At 55.1% G+C, this 21054-nt stretch overlaps 1 protein-coding gene across 2 annotated transcripts; it reads right to left on the bottom strand.

Annotated features, from left to right (window-relative positions):
* Positions 1-3348: 3348 nt before the first annotated feature.
* On the bottom strand, positions 3349-21010 carry SARS1 (seryl-tRNA synthetase 1). Of its 2 annotated transcripts, none has more exons than XM_078849813.1 (11): positions 20829-21010; positions 13895-13965; positions 13288-13368; positions 11383-11541; positions 10506-10649; positions 9690-9845; positions 9258-9479; positions 8585-8714; positions 5222-5379; positions 4490-4619; positions 3349-4066 (listed from the first exon to the last, which is right to left on the bottom strand). In XM_078849813.1, the coding sequence occupies exons 2-11, from the start codon at positions 13898-13900 to the stop codon at positions 3909-3911; spliced, it is 1344 nt and encodes a 447-aa protein (XP_078705939.1). In that variant the 5' UTR covers positions 13901-13965; positions 20829-21010; the 3' UTR covers positions 3349-3908. The 2 variants fall into 2 exon arrangements, with proteins under 2 accessions (XP_078705939.1, XP_073176454.1); XM_073320353.2 differs by lacking the exon at positions 20829-21010 and adding an exon at positions 19477-19675.
* Between the last annotated feature and the right edge of the window lie 44 nt (positions 21011-21054).

The following is a 21054-nucleotide window of genomic DNA, read 5'->3' as shown; positions in this document are numbered from 1 at the left end:
CCACGCTCCCGGCTTTGGAAGCTACCAGAAGCCAACTGGCTGGGCCCAGGGCCCCAGCGCGCAAGGTGCTGCACACACAGCACAGACAGCACTTCCTGTTCCAAAGAGCAGACCAAGGCCCTGCACGTTTGTGACTAGTCAGTGCACACAGAGATTTGGGACCCAACGGGGCCAGTGTGGGTGTAAACAGCTGCCACCTGTCTGTATAAACATCCTGGGCCCGACTCATCCCGCTCTCACTTAATTGGCAGCAGGGGATTTACACCAGAAATGAGTTTGCAGGTTGCTTTAAAGACTATCCGCCTCAAGGAAAAACAGAAACTGGGTTTTCCCCCTTTTCTAAAGGGCAAATAAAACATGCCCCAAGGGGAGAACTAGCTAAATCATGGCACCACGTATACTGCAGGAATGAAGCTGGAGTCTGAGGGGAAGGGATTTTTAAAAGATGCTTATTCTACTCAAATGTCTGCCAGGCACTTGGGAGAAAAAGTCTCTGTGGTAAAGAGCCTGGCCCCCCCCTCCAATTAAGGGCTGAAAAACTCTGACTCCACAGCTCCAGCTCCGCCAAGGAGGCCCCCAACAAATCCAGCAGTACGCCGGATATCCAATCTGAAGGTAAAACAGAAATGGGGGGGAGGGAGGGAGGGAGAGGAAGAAATCTCATCACCTGATGTTGGTCCACTAAACAATAGGACCGCCCCCGGCCTGGCACTCTCGCATTACCCACCATAAAGCAGTAAAACAAGGGGGACAGAACCCCACTTCTTTCCTTTTGTAGGATACTTAAAAACAGTGGCCCTGGTGCCTAGCCCTGCAACCCTTATTTCACCTTCATTTCTCCTGACTGCTGTCCAGTCGGGCGCACGAGGGGAAGCAGGACTGTGGGTGCAAAAGGCACATGGTTGGCAGAGCACGAGGAGACCCCGCTGGATACAGTAGCGCGTAGCAGATCCACAAGGCTCAAGTGACATTAACTGGCTAGTAGTTGAAGGAGCTCAGCTGTGGTCTTGAGCTCGGTGCCTGCAGGGTAAAGCAGGAGGCGGATTTGTGTGTGGCCAGCTAGTGGCTTGCGGCAGGGCAGGCATTCATGCCCCAGCTGGCCATTAATACCTTTGCTCCCCTCCGGGCAATGTAGCAATTAGTGACTTACCCCGTGATCAGCACCACGGTGTGCAGAGAGAAGACCCCCCCCCCAGCTGCCCTTTAGCGTCCAGGTCAGCTTCAGGCCAGCCTTACCTATCCGGGTGGCACAGGAACTGTCCTCAGCTGCTAAAGTGCCCCCAGCCCCATCGCCACGCTCTCCAAGTGCCTCAGGCTACACTGGACTGGCACTCCATGGGCGGGGAGGTGGGGCAGCATGGTTCCCCCATCCAGAAGCGCAGACCCCAAGATGAAGGCCCAGCTCAGAGGTATGTGGAGGCCTGATTTGCCCCATGTTAATGGGAGTTAGGGGCTGAGACAGCTTGAAGGAGCTGGGCCCAAGTGACTTGCCTGAAGTGGGGGACTGGGAATTGAACCCCCGTCTCCTGTGCCCCAGGCTGACACCCTAGCCATTGCACCACGCTGCTGTATTGCAGAACAGAAGGGTCACTGCTGACTGGCTAGTATGTACCCCTGACAGCAGCCTCCCCATGCCCCCTGGGTGGTGGTCTGCAGCCCAGCAGGGTGCTGCAGCAGCTGCCCCCTTCAGGCTAGCAGGCCAGCCTGCCCCCTGGCATTGCCCATCTTGGATGAGACCCACCTCTGGAGCTAGGCCCCAATCCAACAAAGCACATGCTCTGCAGATTCAGGGCCTCGTATCAATCACGGGAGCAGCCCACTGCTGGGCCCCACTTCTGCTCTCTGCCCACGCTGTGGGGAAGCGCTGCCAGCCCCATGGACAGCTGGGAACCAAGGAGCAAAGCGAGCGACTTGCAGCAGCACTGGGAATTGAACCCACCCATGTCTTTTGTACCTTCACCACAGACCCGTCCTTCCTCTGCCTCACACCCAACACTGGGCCCTGTTCTACTGCTTTCCTGCCACCCCCTCACATCCCCATGGCTGTGTTATAGGGAAAGTGAGGCAAGAAGTTCTTGAGAATCCGATTACCCTCCCACGTCCACTTCAGTGCTTGGCACAGCCTCTGCCATGTTCCTGGCCCTGAGAAAGGCGTGGCAGGGAGATGGCCCCCTGGAAAGGGGTTTTGCCCCACATGGCTGGTATGGGAAGGAGCAATGAAGCAAATGAATGAAATGCCAGTGGCATGGGCCTGGCCCAGGGGTCCACAAAGGAAGATGGCTGTGACGCCAGGCCACCCTGACTTGAGTGCTGGTTGATTTAGAGTGTAGAGGCTTGGTACACGGCCAGGGGCTCACCTTGTAGAGGGGAAATTGCACCTTTGCAGCGCAAGTCAGTCAGCATGAAATCAGCCACTAGCCTTCACTAGACTGAGCCACCCACCCAGCAAGGGCCGGCAACGCAGTATCACTGCACGGAGGAGCCAGGCGGCTGGGGCTCATGGACACACTTGGTTTGTAGCCGCAGAACAAACCAGGATGGAAAAGGAAAAGCACAAAAAGCCATGGATTTCCTTATCCTAGGCACTGAAGAGTTAACAGCTTCCCTGGCATGGAGATACATGACCTCAGCAGCGCTGCCTAGATCCATCCACCCGACTCTATCATCCTTTGCTTCCACAGCCCTTCATCCCAACCGCTCTACAAACACACAGCACTGGCTGCAGCCAATCAGCATGAAAAGGAAGACAGGCCAGTTAACTGGGCAACACCTCACACTCCCAGGAACTGCCAAGCCGATGGAAAGCAGAGAGGAGCCCAGTGCGGAAGGTCTCACCGTACAGAATCAAATCGTCCCCACTTCGAAGCAGAGAATCCTCACACGGCGCTTTCACCCCACAGCCACCGACCTACCAGAGCCCTGCAACGAGGCCTGGCCTAGCTCAGAGCATGAGCAGAAAACTTCTCCAGGCAACGAGTCCTGCACTTGTTCTCAGCACTCCTCTAGCTGAAGAGTCTCCCCCAACCCCTTTGTGACTCCTTCCTCTGCACCGCCTCCTTGGCCTCTGGGGGTCAGCTCCTTGGCATTTGGTACCTGACCTGGTCTGGAGGATGCCCCAACCTGCATTTCCAGCTCTGATCCACCACAGCCAGAGACACTGTGCCCCCAGCGTGCTGGGTGGCCTTAGGCAGGGGCTCACTCTCCTGTTGAGCAGCAGGTGCCCAGAGACTGAGCTCGGCCCGCTAAGGAGAGTGAGCATCTGCAGGCCATCGGATCACTCGCCCGCCCGTAGGGGAACCTGAGCGGACAGTTCTAAGCTATGGGGACAAAGAAGCAGGAGCCCAAAGAGCCAGTGGTGAGGAGCCAGGGCCAGCGGTCTCCCCACATTGCTTTATTGTATTGAATTGATTGAGAGAGAGAGACAATCCTACATCCATGCGAAGAGACTACAGCTACAGGAAAGCCACATACATAACAGGAGCCCAGCTTGGTTTTTCCCTTCTCATCTCCTTAACCCTTGGGGTTCAGTGGGGGCGGGGGCTGCTGAGAGCATGAACAGGACATCAGCACTTTGTCCTGCCCAGGTTCCTGGCTAGGGGCCCCCAGGGAAACCCTTTCCCCAGGTTGCCGAACATAATTTGAGGGACATGGCTGCTGGGGAGAGTAAGAGCTGGCACTGTGAGTGCTTTCCACCTTCCAGGTGCTGGAGCCTTGACATCCCGCAAGGCAGGGGAGTTAAGTGCCATCCCACGCTCCAGTGGGGACAGGAAGCAGAGGGGAGTGATTTGTCCTGGGTCACGCAGTCAGCTGGTGCCCAAGCTGAGATCGGAACCCAGGAGCCCGGCTCCCAGCCCTGCACTCCACACACCAGACCGCGCTGCCTCAGGGAGATGAGGGGGGAGCTGGGTTTAGGTGTCGTTCATGCCCATGTTCTGCATTCGCCCTTCCAGGACGCTATCGCCACCAGCTGGTTTCTTTTTGCTTCCTTCATGCTGCTTCTTCTGTTTCTTGAAAGGTTCCTGGTCAATGGGAGCAGGTTTCACAAAGGGAATCATTTCTGTCAGCCCTGCTGAGAGATGCAGGCAGTTACCCATGGTGAGAGCGGGCAGGAACACTTCCACTTTGCTCTCTTGGCCTGAGAACCATTCCCCTTTACACCACCAAGGGAAGTCCTGCCCAGAAGCCCTCATTCCTCCAGTCCCCACAGCCACAACCTTCCCTTTCCCTTCCCACCCCGCTGGCTCCCTGCTCGCAGGACTGGGTTGAGAACTCGCAGAAGAGTCACATGGGAAGCAGTGGAGCTGGGGGGAGAAATCCAGAAGAGGTATTAGCACTGGGAAGGAATGAGCAGATTGGACTTGCTCCAGGCCAGAGTCCCCCCCGGTCCTGCCTCTCCTATGCTACCAGATGGGGGAGGAGACAGCAGACAGGGAGATGTGGGTCAGAGCACAGAGCAGGGGTGCCACATGAAGGGCTTTCCGAGTCGTACCTGGCGGCATGAAACCCTTCAGTTTCTCTGGCACGACGATGCCATCGTGTGTCTGGTAGTTCTCCAGGATGGCACAGATTGTGCGGGTCATGGCACACATGGTGGCATTTAGCATATGGACAAACTCCACCTGCAAGGACAAAGCCAGTGACCCTGTGAACAGGGCTCGTGAGGAGCTCTGGCCAAGGCCTGCAGGGTGCAGGCTAAGGAGCTGTTTCCCCTCCCTCCGAGGGGAGACTGATGCATCACTGACCAGGGAGCCCAACGGCAGGCACCACAGCAGCATTTCCAAATCAAGATTTCTGGTTGGGGCCCAAGTATTTCCGTATCTGAATCTTCGTCGCAACCCACCCAGAGTTGTCCCCCGAAAACTGAAGGGGGAACGGGGGAGGAGGTTCCCATCAAAATTTTCTGCAGAAGACACCCCCATCCCCCCCAATTTTCTGACCAGCTCTAACTGGGCCCCAGCAGAGAGGATGGAGTGGCTGATGCCCGGGGCGGCTCAGCTCGCCCAGGATGGGACACTGCGCTGGCAAGGAATACATTCACTTTGCGGTGAGTGGGAGAGCGAGGAGCGCTGGAGGAAAGATCCCAGCAGGGAGAGCAGCTCCCAGGCAGACACGGAGCATGCAGCAGCAGCAGAAGCCTGGGAGGTAACTGCTCTGAGATGGTTATTCAGTTGCCCCAGGACGCACACGGAGAGTAAAAGGGAGGTACTGAAATGCCACCTACTTTGTCCATCATTTTCTTGGTCTGCCCATAGCGGATCCGCAGGCGACGGGCCTGGTAGTCTGTGCAGTTGGAGCAGGAGACCAGCTCCCGGAAGGCGCCTGACCCTGGGAACCAAGCCTCAAGGTCCAGCTTCTTACTGGCAGCGTGGTTCAGGGAGCCTGCGAGGGCGGGAGGCAGTTACTCAAGCTGGCCAGCGAGGCAGCAGCTGCATGGTAGCAGGGAGAACGAGCCGAAGCTGCCTCCGACCTAACAGTGGCTTTGCAGGGACAGAGGACAAAGCCCTCCCTGCTAAGTTACCTGCCCAACTGCTGTGCTCTGATTTCACCACAAATGATTATGGGGCCTAGAGATAGGCACCTTAGAAACTCCCGAGACCCAGCGTCACAGTGAAGACTAGTACTCAGGGCTCTGCAGGACTCTAAGCAATGGGGATTCTCCTGGAAGAGGAGGATCTGGGCTGATTCTCTTCCAGCCCCCCAGCCACTGCTCCGGGGTGGGGCTTGGAGCGTCAATTCCTGCAGGCCAACTCTCTGGCCCATCTCGCGCTATGAACGTGGCTCCTGGACTGGGCTTCCCTGTTCTCACCTTCCTATGCCAGCTCCTCAGGGGAGAAGGAGCCAGTCCTGAAGCCTGGCCAGCGAGCAGGGACCGAACAGGTGATCAGGCCGACCAGTCACGAATGCCATTCCCGCTCACCCCCACTCAGGACGTACTTTTAGCAGCTCCCCTTTCCACACCCCAGTGCAGTGCAGCAGTTCTGGGGCACAGGGCCTGCGCAAAGAACCTGTAGTGCCCTCCCCTCTCGGTCCCTTGTTTTAAAGAGGGATGAAGGCTGAATAAGTGAAATGTGAGACGGAGCCTCAGGACACCAACCACTGCACAGCAGCCTCCAGGATCTGCCGGGTGATGTCCACTCCAAACTGCCGCCTGCCAAGAGGGCCTGCCATTGCTAACAACAAAGGCAACGTCAAGCCAACACGCCAAGCCTTCCAAGAGGCAAGAGCGTCGTGCACGGCTCTCACCCAGCTCATACTGGGTTATAAGGCATTTGGCCTTCTGAGAAACCAGGTGCACTGCCATATGGAGGCACAGCAAGATGACGGAGGCTGGGTCTACACTGCACAGCTGTGTCAGGCCGGGGGCTGAGAGAACCGTACTGCCAGCCAACAAGAGGGCTTCTGCTGGCCCAGCTGGCCCCCTCGGGAGGTGGTTTCACTATGCCAACAAAAAACTCCCAAGACCTGGCTCGCCCATATTGACGCCAGGGGGCTTTGCCAGCACAGAGCCACCAGGCAAAGCATCTGTGAGAGCTAATGGGCAGAAGGGGCCACCACATCGTCTAGTTTGATCTCCTGTACATCACAGACCACCCAGTGTAGACACGGCCTTAGCGAGAGGAGCTTCAGGCTCAGATGCCCAGCTAAGGCTGGTGCAAGCGACACCCGAAGCGTTCGATTTTAAGGGGTTCTTTGACACTGAAGACATCTCTCCCCTCCCTGCTGTCGCTTAGCTTTGCCTCAACACCAGCCAGAAGGGGACGTGGGAGCTCTCGGCACTTTCTCCTTTCGTGGGGACAAACCTGCCATCTCTGCAGCACCTCACCCCCGCTGCCTGGGGAGGAGACAGAGACCAGAGACCAACCCCATCCCGGCACTTGAGTTCCTGAAGCATGTAGGAGTCCAATCGGGGCCCCGCTGCTGTATGTTAGCACAGCACCAAGCACTGAGAGTTCCTGCCCAAACTCCCTTACAGTGTAAGCGGAGACACAAAAGGGGGAACAAGACAGCTGGGGGGTGGGGGAAGCACAAGGTAATGGTGACAGCGTAGCATGTGGATCAAACTGACAGTCTCAGCCCAGCAGCGCCTAACCAACACGCACACAGCTTTCAAAGTGGCCTGTCCCGGACTCCCCTGCGGTGCCCACACGGATGCTGCTAGCAGGTCACAGCAGTTCCTTCCCTAGAGGAAGGGACGAGCCATTTCAGACTCAATACAAGTCCATTATTAGCTTTTCCTATGAAGCCCAAGTGAGCTCTTGATCCCCCCAAGATTGTTCTGACCGTGACTAGGCACTACTGAGAGCGGGGATACAGCCGCTGCAGTGTATGTTCCTGAAGTGTTACTGCCCAGTGACCACCAAGGAAACAGGACACTTTGGGCTCCTTTCCGACCACACCAGCCACAGGCTTGTGCAGGCCGTGGGACAACAGCCGCTTTATCTTTATGGCAGCAGTGTGCAGAGGCTGAGCCCAAGGCCCATCGCGCTGGGTGCTGTACACATTCTAACCAGAGGCACAGAGAGGGGCAGGGGCTTGCCCAAGCTCACCTGCAGGTCAGAAGTCAAGCCAGGACCAGAGCCAGAGCTGGCTCCTCAGACACTGCCCTGCCCACTCAACTCCTGTCTTGGCCCCTGTCCTTCGATGGCAGGCTGGTCCTGTCATATCATTACAGAATCTCAGGGGGGGAAGGGACCTCAGGAGGTATCGAGCCCAACCCCCTGCTCAAAGCAGGACCCAACCTCAATTAAATCCTCCCAGCCAGGGCTGTGTCAAACTGGGCCTTAAAAACCCCTAAGGAAGGCGATTCCACCACCTCCCTAGGTAACCCATTCCAGTGCTTCACTACCCCCCTAGTGAAAAAGTTTTTCCTAATATCCAACCTAAACCTCCCCCACTGCAACTTGAGACCATTACTCCTTGTTCTGTCATCAGCTACCACTGAGAACAGTCTAGATCCATCCTCTTTGGAACCCCCTTTCAGGTAGTTGAAAGCAGCTATCAAATCCCCCCTCATTCTTCTCTTCCACAGACTAAATAATCCCAGTTCTCTCAGCCTCTCCTCATAACTCATGTGTTCCAGTCCCCTAATCATTTGTGTTGCCCTCCGCTGGACTCTTTCCACATCCTTCTTGTAGCGTGGGGCCCCAAACTGGATGCAGTACTCCAGATGAGGCCTCACCAATGTCGAATAGAGGGGAACGATCACGTCCCTCGATCTGCTGGCAATGCTCCTACTTATACAGCCCAAAATGCCGACAGCCTTCTTGGCAACAAGGGCACACTGTTGACTCTCATCCAGCTTCTCGTCCACTGTTACCCCTAGGTCCTTTTCTGCAGAACTGCTGCCGAGCCCTTCGATCCCTAGTCTGTCGCGGTGCATGGGATTCTTCCATCCTAAGTGCAGGACTCAGCACTTGTCCTTGTTGAACCTCATCAGATTTCTTTTGGCCCAATCCTCTAATATGTCTAGGGCCCTCTGTATCCTGTCCCTACCCTCCAGCGTATCTACCGCTCCTCCCAGTTTAGTGGTATCCCTACAGAGAGGAGCGTGTGCGCCCAGGAGCAGGAGAGCCGAGTTCCGTACCTGAGACAATATTGACGACGCGGTAAGGAATGCCCAGCGACTGGTAGAACTCCTCAGCAGTCGCAATCATTTCATCAAACATCTCCCACGACTTGTTGTCATGAGGCGACGCGTAGACAAACTGCTCAATCTGGGCGGGGTGGGAGGGAAGAGAGAGAAGCAACGTATAGAGGGTCGGACTGCATGTCTTAGTCTGCTGCTGCTCAGAGGTGGGGCAAGGCCCAGGAATGGTGGATTCAGAGAACGGGAACCAGAAGACAAGGAGATTATTGCAGTAGAGAATGTCTTCTCCAATGTCCATCTCATGGAATCCCAGTGTAACGAACTGATGGTGACGGGAAATGACAGAAGGCCTGGAAACTGATAGCAATTTATACTGACCGACCCCTAAAGGACCTTTGCAGTCTCACAAATCTGTAATTACTCGGAAGAGGCCAGCAGCAGCACCCAGAAGGGGCTTTCTGGAATAACTCTTGTTCTGAGGGTGTTGAACCTGCAGACCTCTCCTCAGATCATGCAGCGAGGGGGCTCTGCAGTTCCCCTCTGCTCCAGGGTATTACTCATTTTCCCTTCAAATATCCAACACCTGGGAGAAAAGACCCCAAGCCCATTCTTATCTACTAGCTGGGAAATGTTTGCAGGATGCTAACTGGCTAGCAGCACGTCCCTTTACCTTTTCAAACTGGTGCACCCGGAAGATGCCTCTGGTGTCACGGCCGTGCGAGCCAACTTCCTGCCTGAAGCAGGTGGACAGCCCAGCGTATCTGATGGGCAGATCCTCCGGCTTCAGCCACTCATCCCTGTGCAAAGCTGCAATTGGCTGTTCAGAGGTAGCAATCAGGTACTTCTCATCGATAGAGCTGTCCTCCGATTTCTCACTGCCCTTGCCAATGACCTGGAGACGGGGGTTGAACAGCATTCTGTTAGCGTGCCAGAGCAGAACACACATCTATGGATACGTGCAATAGCCTCCGCAATGCAGACCTGGGCCCCAGGAACAGCAAGAGCCACAGGCTAGAAGGATCCTTTGCCATGGCAAACACTAACGGAAAACCGCACTTGGTTTGCCAGCATCAGGATGCACAGGCCCTTCCCTGCAGCTTACCTTGTAAAGCTCCTCATCAAACTGACTGAGCTGAGCCACCTCCTGCATCACCTCTTTCCTCATGAAGAAGGGTGTGTAGATAGGGGTGTACCCCTTGCTGAGCAGGGTCTGCAGAGCAGACTGGATCAGCGCCTGCTCAAGGAAAACCAGGGCACCCTACAAACACAAGACAAGCCTCTCAGGTCACACGAAGGACCAATGGCTCGGATTCCAGAGGTGCTGAGTGCATGCAACTCCTGTCCTGGGAGCGGAGAGCCTCTGACGACCAGGCCAGAAGTGCCTACAATAGCTCAGATTAGAGAATGGAGCCAATAACTAAGACAGAAAAAGGAGTCCAAATCGATGATACCTGAAGGCAAACCATGGTGCTGGGCTTGCCCCATGCAAGTCTTGGTCCAAGGTTTTATACACAGCCATGCCATGGAGCATCTGCACTGAAACCATGCTCAGCAAGAGCAGACAGGCAGCACTAGTCATACTCCCACGCACCCAGTCGGACACCCTTTGCTTGTGGCACATGCAGCTGTCTTTAAAAAGTTAATGCAAGGCTGAACTCCACCAGCTGTGCAGAGGCTTTGCTCCCTCCCTAAAGGAGGGGAAAACTCCCTCTGCCTAGTACATGATCAGCGATCAAATTCAGCACCAGAAAATGCACTTGTGCCTACTAGTTTAGTAGATCAGATTAGTGGGAGGTACAACACGAATGGCAGGAAAGCAGCAGATCTCTGCCACAAACGCAGGTGGTTTGTTCTATGCCTGTCTGATTCCTTTTTCTGCATCCCAGAACCAGGAAGGTTTGGGGCTTCGGGCTCTCACCTTCAGGAAGTACCCTCTGCTTCCAGCTACTATGGCCCCCTTTTCTCCCTCGTAGCCATCCACCATCACCACCAAGTCCACATGGGAGTACTTCTTCCTCACCGCGCAGTCTCCCCAGATCCTCTCCACTCGGTTATCTGCATCCTGCATGCAAGGCGAGAGAAGGAAAACATGGGCTCACTTGGACGGCCACGCCCGGTGCGGGGTGTAGAACCGTGGGCTAGTGTGTTCTGTGGAAGGTAGGTAAGGAATGAAGAGGGAGTGATCAGGCCCTCATTCCTCTCCCTCCCTTTCCCCACAAGGGTCAGTGCTCAAGCCTCAGGCATCTCCCAGTGGAGAGCATCAATACTTGTCTGAGCGCTTGCCACAGCTGTTACGGGACTCAACCAGAGGGGCTCCCTCACCTTGGGATTGGCTCTGCAGTCTCCATAGCGACTAAATCCAGGCAACTGACAGACAAATCTTGGAATCCTAATGCTGATCCCAGCCGGCAGCATAATATGATGTCACTTGGCTGCTGGCCCAGCCCAATTGTATTCCTGGAGTTAAACATTCTTGCTGTGGGCAAGGGCATATCCCAGAGTTTGGCTCTGCCCAAGTTTCCCATGTATGCACTAAACAATGGCAGAGAGTTCCACACTGTCTGAGCGGGTCTTTGTGTTCAGTGAGCTCCTTCGCTGCAGGACACCCTGTCTTGTAATGCAGATTTCATTCACTCCCTACCCAATCTCTGCAACCCTTCTCAACAGGGAGCTCACTGACTGTGTCTGCGGTCACTTTGATGTGCTGTGTATGGCTGTTTCAAGCTGACTGTACGGTACTTCCCAAAACCTGACAGAGACATCGTCTACACAGAGGGGATGCGTTTGGCTCCTACCTCATCGTTGCTGATGGGCACAGAGGGGTGGAGGAGGTTTCCAATTTCTCGGAGGCTTTCAAACCGCTCTGCCTCCAGTTTCACACGCTCAGCATCGCACTTCAGGATGGCTTCGTCAATGAGAACACGGACTTTCTTAATCTGGGTGACCTGAAGACCCTGTTACACACAAATCACTGGGCATGTCACTACACAGCTCAAACAACAGAGAAAATGAGCATTATGCTCTTGAAAAGGGCCAAAGAGTTTTTTTTAAGTAGCATAAACCACTCTGATCTTTGCCTAACCAGCCTGACTTTTGCAGAGGTAAATCACATTTCACTAATCAAACAGACTTCACTGAATATGTCAATACAGTATTGGATAAAGGAAAACCAGTTGACAATTTATTTAGACTGTCAAAGGCCTTTGACAAAGTCCCTCACAAGAGGTTACTACAGAAGCTAAGTCATCAGAGTGAGAGACAAAGTATTGTCATAGATCAAAAACCAGCTAAGAGTCAGGAATCAGAGTAGGAATAAATGGTCAATTTTCATCATGGCAGAAGATGAAGAGCAGGTACCTCATAGTTTCTCATTAGGCCCACCGTTACTTTATGTATTTATTAGTGATCTGGAAATGGGGGTGAGCAGTGAGGTGCAGATGACACGAAGTTATTTAGGTCAGTCCAATCCAGAGAACTGTGAGGAACTTCAGAGGGACCTAATCAAGCTAGAGGAATGAGCAGCACAAGGGTAGATGAAGCTAAATTTGATAAATGCCAAGTACTGCAGTTGGGATGGAATAATTTCAACTACTCCTAAACCTTACTAGGCTCTAAATTCATTAGATCAACTCAGGAAAGGGACCCGGGCATCACTGTAGCCCACTCAGTGGAGACTTCTGCTCAATTGCAGCTGCGGTCAAAAAGCAAATAATTCTTAAGATGCAAAAGGAAAGGGACAGGGATTCATATGGGAAATATCATGGTGCCATTACATAAACCAAGTGTGCCTCATTTGGAAAACTGTGCACAGTTCTGGCCATCGCATCTCAAAAAGGAAGATTAAAGGGGTTCAGAGAACGGCAACAAAAATACTGATCTGAAGAGAGATTGATGAGACTAGGATTGTTACCTTAGGAAGGTGGAGAATAAGAGGAGCCATGATATAAGTCTATAAAACTAATGACTGGTTTACAGAAGGGAGATCAGAAGCTTCTGTTCTCCCTGTCTCACAACACAAGAACAAAGGGACATGCAAAGAAACGGAGAGGCGGTAAATCCATAACTAATACAAAGAAATACCTTTTCACGTGTGTGATTGGCAAGGAGTTCCACAGTTCAAGGGACATTAAGGCCAAAATCTTAAGATTAAAAAAGGGACTGAACACATATCTCTATGGATAAGAATATCTGGCTCTAATAGTGGATACTATTGAATTTTGGACACAATAATACACCGCTTGAGTGTTTCTTGTACCTGTTCCTAAAGCATCTGGTGCAGGCAAGCAAGATACTGTCTTCGCTGGCCAGGGGGCTGATCCAGTCTGACAATTCCTGTATTTACATTTCAGCTGAAAAACAGCACCCCCAGCAGCACTATACTTCTCGTCTCCAGGCAGGGACACCGGTTCAGTACAGACTGAGGAAAGAGAACCACCATCTGAACTGCCAATAGCACTTCGGTGTGTTCCTCAGAGGTGTCCTATTAAAGTATCGTCTCAGCCTGACCCTACCTAGCTGACAAGATCTAACCTGTTCACAGCACAGTGATTTGGCGGGAGGTCTCTGACTGCAGAAGTACAGAACAGTCAGACTTCAGGCCGGAAGACGGTGAGATAAACAGGAATAAAAGAAAAGGCAGGTGGTCAACTATCACTTTTCAGAGTGCCCGCAGCCCCGTGAAAGCCATGGGCGTAACTCACCGCTAAGATGTCGGCAGTGAGGCCATCAAGATTTTGTGCATGTTCTGGTACCGACTCATCACCACCCATGGGCTCTTTTTTCTGCAAAGGGAAGAATTGAGAGGAACAATGAGCACGCTAAGAACATACGGAACATGAGCACGCTAAGAACATACGTTGTAAGCAGCGACATGGGTGCGTACTACAGTTACTACAGTGTGTGGAATCAGGACTGGGAGGAGAGGGCCCAGGAAAGGATCTCAAACTTCATCTTACAAAGCCAGCCACAATATGACACAGAATGAAAAACCATGGCTGGATTGTGCAGGGTAGTGGATTCTTCTAATCAGCTATACGCTTTGGCAGTAAATCCGACATGTGAACAATTTTCTCAGCTCTATTGACGCAACAACCTTAATTTGACATTGTCAAAAATTTCTATGGACATTTTTCAGGTCATTCATTAAGCAAACTTCTTCCTCCTAGAGGTCATCAGCCGCAGGAAGATTAGAGAGATTCCACTGCTTTCCAATAAGACTGTAACAAATCGGGCCACATCAGCGCTACACTAGCACCGTATTACCAGGGCACACCGCTGCTAGGATCTCACAGCACTCATCTCTCTTACCTTCATTTTCTCACCTATCGTTTTGCTGCACAGGTTCTTCAGTTTGTTCAAGTTGTCTGCACGAAATCTGCCTGGAAGGGAAGCATTGGAGGAAAAAAATAGACCAGTGATCTCCATAGTGAAACTACACATTTGCTAGCAGATTCAGAAACCTGTTGAGTTGGTAAGTTGTTATCCCTGTAGGTGATGTAACACAGACACAAACAGTTCAGATACACAGCTCATTCCCTCTTTGCTTCAATTAGTTTTACAGATCTTATTCAGAGCCTTGGAAAAATGAGAGGAGAAACTTGCCCGGAGCAGGCATCCCATAACAGCGGAGGGAAAGAATGGCATCACAGCAGGAATAGGAGTTGAGAGAGTCTCCTCTGCCACAAACTCACTGCATGCCTGTGGGCAAGTCAGTCCCCCCGTGACACCATTTTTCCAGCTATAAAGCAAAAGCAGTATTTCACTACCGCACAGAATCACCGGGTGGCTTAATTCAGACTTGCACAGTTCCACTCACCCTCTGGCCCTGTGCAATGTTTTAGGTAAACTGTTCACCGTGTCATTAGTCGGGCTGAGGGAGGAGATTTTATGCCTGAGCTGGTAAATTTTCAGGGCTTGAAAACAATCCCTTCACCCCACTGGTCAGCGTAGAGCAGAAAACCCATGGCAAGAGTGGGAGGCAACTCCTTCCACCCCTCCCAGATTCCAGAAAAAATGTCAATTTTCATTTAAAACGTTTCCAGTTTCTTACGGAGGCTAAGACAGGCTCCCAAATGTTACCATGTACCAAAGCCTACAGCAGGGGTCGGCAGCCTTTCAGAAGTGGTGTGCCAAGTCTTCATCGATTCACTTTAATTTAAGGTTTCGCATGCCAGTCATACATTTTAACGTTTTTTAGAAGGCCTCTCTCTATAAGTCTATATATTATATCACTAATCTATTGTCATATGTAAAGTAAACAAGGTTTTCAAAATGTTTAAGAATCTTCATTTAAAATTAAATTAAAATGCTGATCTTACGCCGCCAGCCCACTCAACCCGCTGCCAGCCTGGGGTTCCGTTCACCTAGGCTGGCAGCAGGCTGAGCGGGGCCTGCGGCCAGGACCCTGGCTGGCAAGGGGCTGGCAACCAGAACCCCAGACAGGCAGCGGGCTGAGCGGGGCCAGCGGCCGGGACCCCAGACTGGCAGTGGGCTGAGCGGCTCAGCCCGCTGCCGGTCTGGGGTTCAGTCCGCTGGCTCCTGCCAGCCAGGTTTCCGGCTACCGGCCCACTCAGCCCGCTGCTGGTCTGGGATCCTGGCCCTGCCCACAGTGGGTACCTACTTTCTCCCTGGTTCTAGCCCATTCTCTTCCTCTCTCTCTGCACTGAGCTGAGGGTGGGAGTGCACTGAGCACAGGACTGGCGGTGAAAGAGCAGGTTGGGGTGTCAGGTCTGGCCAGGAGCTAGAATGAGGGAGGGGGCTCAGGGTTGGGGCAAGAGGTTTGGATGTGGAGTGCTTACCTGGACAGCTCCCATTTGGTGCGAGGGGTGCAGGTAGAAATGTGGGGGGGTGGGGTGCAGGAGCTCCTGTTTGGTGCTCAGGGTGGGCGTGGGAATGTGGGGGGTGCAAGAGTCAGGGCAGGGGCTGGGGGCATGTGAGAGGGGTGCAGGAGTCAGGGCATGGGGGGGCTGGGTATGTGTGGGGGTACCGAAGTCAGGGCTGGGGTCGTGGGGGGTGCAGGGGTCAGGGCAGGAGGCTGGGTGTGTGTGAGGGGGGTGCAGAGCTCAGGGCAGGGGGCTGGAAGTGTGTGTAGGGCGTGTAGGGGTCAGGGCAGAGGGCTGGGGGTGTGGGCTGGGGTCGTGGGGGTGTTAACTAGAGACAGGTACTAATGCATCCAGGAACTGCACCGTGGCTGGAACCCAAGTGCAGGATCAGACTTGTCACTAGACTCTAGAGCTGGGGGATTCTTAGGGGAAAGTGTGGTGGCAACCCTTGCTGGTGGCCACGTTCACACTTTCCCCTAAATTAGCTTTAGGGAAAACAAATAAATACGCACATGCACATTGCAATTTGTTTACTCCTAGCTAGTAAGTTCCTTGTGAAAAGTGATATTAACAAGCATACAAGTATCACTTGTCACAGCCCTGCCAAGCATGGGGACAAATTAAGCCCTGGCTGGGGGGCCGGGGGAGGCAGCGGGGGGCTGGAGCCTGAAGCCCCACCGCCAGAGCCTGGGACCTGACAACGCACAGCCAGAGCCCGGAACTGGAGCCCAAAGCCCCGCGGCCAGAGCCTGCTGCCCCGCCATCCCAGGGCTGAAGCCCAAAGCCTGAGCCCCACCATCCCTGGGGGTACATGGGGTCTTCCAGGGGTACATCAACTCATCTAGATATTTGCTTAGTTTTACAACAGGCTACACAAAAAGCACTAGGGAAGCAGTACAGACTAAAAATTTATACAGACTTGTTTATGCTGCTCTATGTACTGTACACAAACATGTAAGTACTGCACAAGATTTATATTCCAAGTGATTTATTTTATAATTCTATGGTAACAAGGAGAAAGTCAGCCATGTTTCAGCACTAGTGGCTGTGACATTTTTATATTTTTATGCCTGATTTTGTAAGCAAGTAGTTTTTAAGTGAGATGAAACTTGGGGTACGCAAGACAAATCAGACTCCTGAAAGGGGTACAGTACTCTGGAAAGGTTGAGAGCCACTACTTAACAGCACTACCCTGGACTTCACTGGTGGGCACCTCCCTCTATCAGCCTCCGGCTGGTCTGTCTAGTACTGTGGTTAATGGCGGTCTAGTTCACACCTTGTAAATACTGGTAACACTTATGCGGGGGGAGGGGGGAAGAAGAGGGGACTTAAAAGATGTGTGAAGTGCTTTTAGATCACTCAACCAGGAACCAAGCTCAGATTTATATTGATGGCTGATTTAAAAAAAATATATACCAGTAAAAAAAAGTGGATTAAAAGTGGTGTCAGTGAATGATATTCTTTCAAGGTGCTCTGAATGCTAGGAATATCAGCAGAGAAACCAAAAAGCAAATTCCTCCAGCCCTTCTCTCCCAAATACAAAGTTGCATTCCCAGAGACCTGACAGTGCAAACTGATCGAATAGTGCCTACTTTTGATCTGTGGCATGAATGAATCAGTTTCTACTCTAATTGCAGCTGGATTGCATCAGACTGCATGAATCACCAATCCTCAAGCAGCATCCTGCCAAATTGTGCTCCCCTAATTTAAATGCCAACACACACGCGTTCACAGCACAGCTACTGAATTGCAGCTTCTCTTGCATCAAAGTGCTCACTCCCAAAAGCAGAGGACAGCCACTGCGACACTGCCTTCAGCCCAGAGCTTCACTACAGCAACCTCCTGTCTGCATTTAAGCAGCGCTGCCCAGATATGCAAGACATTAATACAGCACGTGCTGACAGCAAACAGTGCTGTCTGACAACGTGCATTAACCCAGCCCTCTTTCCATAACAAGGAAAGAGGTTCTTCCACATGAAGGCAACTACATTAAAAGTGGGGTCCATGTAGCCAATGGCTTCACATTCTAATAATTACTATTGCCAAAAAACACCTCAGCAACATAAGCTTCTGTATCCTAGAAATAGTGGCCTCTTTTGCAGATTCCCAGAGTGATCTGTCTCCCATTTCGACTACATAAATGCATTAAGCTACCATATTTACTCAACAAACAGGTGATCTTTAAATGGATCAACAAGTAACCCACAAAACACAAGGTTCAGATTAGAAAGATCCCCTTGGCTAGTCCCAGGCCATGTGACCTTTTCCTAAATCAGGGGCTGATTTAGTTCTTCTCCCTGGTCACAGCTCCAGGAACAGAGCTGGGAAAAGCTTACTGGTCCTAAGAACACCTGTACTGGTCTGGCAAAGCATTTCTAGGACCGGTGAACCATGACACAGCAGACCCGAAAATAGGTCTTTTCTTTCTGAGGCCCCAAAACATGCTACAAAAACTCCACGGCCTAGCTGTGCCACAACAATGTTTTTTCGGCTTATAAAAGCCAAGGCCAGTGTTAGGGGGTAGCAAGGGGGATTGCCCAGGGCTCCCACCATAGGGGGCACTCTGAAACTAAATTGCTCAGGCTGTGGTGTCAGTCCTGGGTGGTGGGGCTTGGGGCCCCAGGCTGCCGTCCTGCATGGCTGGACTTTGGCTTTCTGCCCTGGGCCCTAGTGAGTCTAATGCCGGCCACGCTTGGTGGCCACCCCTGAAACCTGCTGGCGGCCCTGGTTGAGAACCACGGCCCTAACAGTCACCTCATTCTTACTGTTCTTATCCTCCCAACCCAACCTTCACTTATGACACAGCCACCAGTAATCTCAGGAACTGCTGAAGTCAGAAGTCAATGCTTTAGACAGCCAACAGACGGGTTCCAGTCTGTCAGATATTTCTAATGACTTGTCGCTACAGGACTCAGGGGCGATCACGCCAGTTTGACTGGCTGCGGAAATTACGTGGAATTGGAGCGGGGTGAAACAATGGTCACCGTGCCGACTGGATTTCAAGGTCAGGTACCCAGCTGGAGACCCCGGTGCATGCTCCACACCTTGATGAAGTCAGGGGGCTCCTACCAAAGGCAGCAACAACGAAAGGCCCAGATTACGGCGGCTCCACCGACTCCAGCTGGCTCGGGAGCCACCGTGCCCAGCCCGGCCCCAAAGGGCTCTCCGCTGCTGGGGGCATCGCTGCTGGCTCACCCTGAGGCCACAGGGGCCCAGAGCAGCCCTGCCTCGCCACGGGCACCGGGGGCACGGTCCTGCGCTGACAGCCACTGTCACCTCACGGCCTGCCAAAGCTGGGGGGGCTGGGGGGGCTATGGAGATGCAAGGACTGAAACCTTCCACGGGGGGGCCCGCACCCGGAGCGCGGGGACCCCCCCCGCTGCAAGGGGGGGGAGGGGGGCCCGCACCCGGAGCGCGGGGACCCCCCCCCGCTGCAAGGGGGGGGAGGGGGGCCCGCACCCGGAGCGCGGGGACCCCCCCCGCTGCAAGGGGGGGGAGGGGGGCCCGCACCCGGAGCGCGGGGACCCCCCCCCGCTGCAAGGGGGGGGAGGGGGGCCCGCACCCGGAGCGCGGGGACCCCCCCCCGCTGCAAGGGGGGGGAGGGGGGCCCGCACCCGGAGCGCGGGGACCCCCCCCCGCTGCAAGGGGGGGAGGGGGGCCCGCACCCGGAGCGCGGGGACCCCCCCCCCGCTGCAAGGGGGGGGAGGGGGGCCCGCACCCGGAGCGCGGGGACCCCCCCCCGCTGCAAGGGGGGGGAGGGGGGCCCGCACCCGGAGCGCGGGGACCCCCCCCGCTGCAAGGGGGGGGGAGGGGGGCCCGCACCCGGAGACCCCCCCGCTGCAAGGGGGGGGAGGGGGGCCCGCACCCGGAGACCCCCCCGCTGCAAGGGGGGGGAGGGGGGCCCGCACCCGGAGACCCCCCCGCTGCAAGGGGGGGGAGGGGGGCCCGCACCCCGTGCAGGGGGGTCCCCACTGGCTCCAGCTGGGGGAGGCTCGTTCGCGCATGCGCACCGGGCTGCCGCGGACCCCATCTGGCAGCGGCCGGACCCGCTCCCCGCCCGGCACCTACATCGCCGCCAGGCTCCGTCCGCCTCCACCAGCGCGTCCACCAGCGCCGGGTCCTTGAAGCGCTTGATCTGCGTCTCGCGCACGCGGCCGGGGTCCCCGCCCTTGTCGGCGCGGAACAGGTCCAGGTCCAGCACCATCGTGCCGGCGGCGAGCGGCGCTGAGGCAGCAGGCGGCGGCACTGCGCAGGCGCGGCACTGAGGGCGCGGCGGAACGGCGGCCGCGCCTGCGCAGAGCCGGCCGGGAACGGGACGCAGGGCGCATGCGTAGGAACGACAGCCTGGCCGAACAGCGGCTCAGCGCGCCTGCGCGGCTTTCCGGGGCGGGGCGCGCCCTGCCGGCGTGGTGTGGCGTCGCAGGCAGCCCGAGCGCGGCGCGTGGGGCGGGGGTGCTGCCGAGAGCCAGGGGACCCCCTGCAAGCCGGGGGGGGCAGCGGGACCCCAGCCCCCCGCGGGGCCCGGGCTGCAGCCTGGCGACCCAGGGGGGAAACTCTCCTGGGCACGTGGCCTCAGCCAAGGGCCTGCGCAAAACTGCACAGCCTTGTCCGCCCCCTGCCCCCCCTTCTCCGGGCCCCCCCATTCCACCCCCCCGCTGCTCTCCCAGCCCCCTCCCGCCCTCCTTCTCACCGGGCCGGCCGGGGGAGGGGGCTCCGGGCTGAGGCGGGGGCTGGGGTGCGGGAGGGGGTGAGGGCTCCGGCTGGGGGTGTGGGCTCTGGGGTGGGGCCAGAAATGAGGGGTTCAGGGTGCGGGAGGGGGCTCCGGGCTGAGGCAGGGGCTGGGGTGCGGGAGGGGGTGAGGGCTCCGGCTGGGGGTGTGGGCTCTGGGGTGGGGCCAGAAATGAGGGGTTCAGGGTGCGGGAGGGGGTGAGGGCTCCGGCTGGGGGTGTGGGCTCTGGGGTGGGGCCAGAAATGAGGGGTTCAGGGTGCGGGAGGGGGCTCCGGGCTGAGGCAGGGGCTGGGGTGCGGGAGGGGGTGAGGGCTCCGGCTGGGGGTGTGGGCTCTGGGGTGGGGCCAGAAATGAGGGGTTCAGGGTGCGGGAGGGGGCTCCGGGCTGAGGCAGGGGCTGGGGTGCGGGAGGGTACAAACTATTAGTACAAGGGGAGTGGGGTCCCTTGATAGCAGCAATGCAGCACTTCCTGCCTGTTCTGAAAGATGGTTTCATTCAGCTTCTGTCTGATCCATCTGATCAGTGTTAGGGGGTAGCAAGGGGAATTGCCCAGGGCTCCACGCTGGACAGGAACAGAGCGTCAAAATCTTCTATGCTCTTCTTTAGTTTACGTTACCTCTGAAGCTGATAAATCTGCAAAACCTGGCGGAATGGATAGAAATTCTAGAAACAGTTGTGGACGGAGATGTACCTGCTGAAACTCTTCAAGTTGATGAAAATGACATACAGTCAATCCAGGACGTTTTTGGAAAGTGTTGGGGACGACTTCCTGGTGCAAGCGCCGGAGGAACCAACTAGGGGCCGTTCTCCTCTTGACCAGCTGCTCACAAACCGGGAAGAATGGGTAGGGGAAGTAGAAGTGGGTGGCAGCCTGGGCAGCAGTGGCCATGAGATGGTCGAGTTCAGGATCCTGACAA

Source organism: Lepidochelys kempii, chromosome 21, assembly GCF_965140285.1.
Source record: "Lepidochelys kempii isolate rLepKem1 chromosome 21, rLepKem1.hap1, whole genome shotgun sequence".
In the NCBI taxonomy this organism is placed as follows: domain Eukaryota; kingdom Metazoa; phylum Chordata; order Testudines; family Cheloniidae; genus Lepidochelys; species Lepidochelys kempii.
This window is presented reverse-complemented; position numbering and strand designations above follow the sequence as displayed.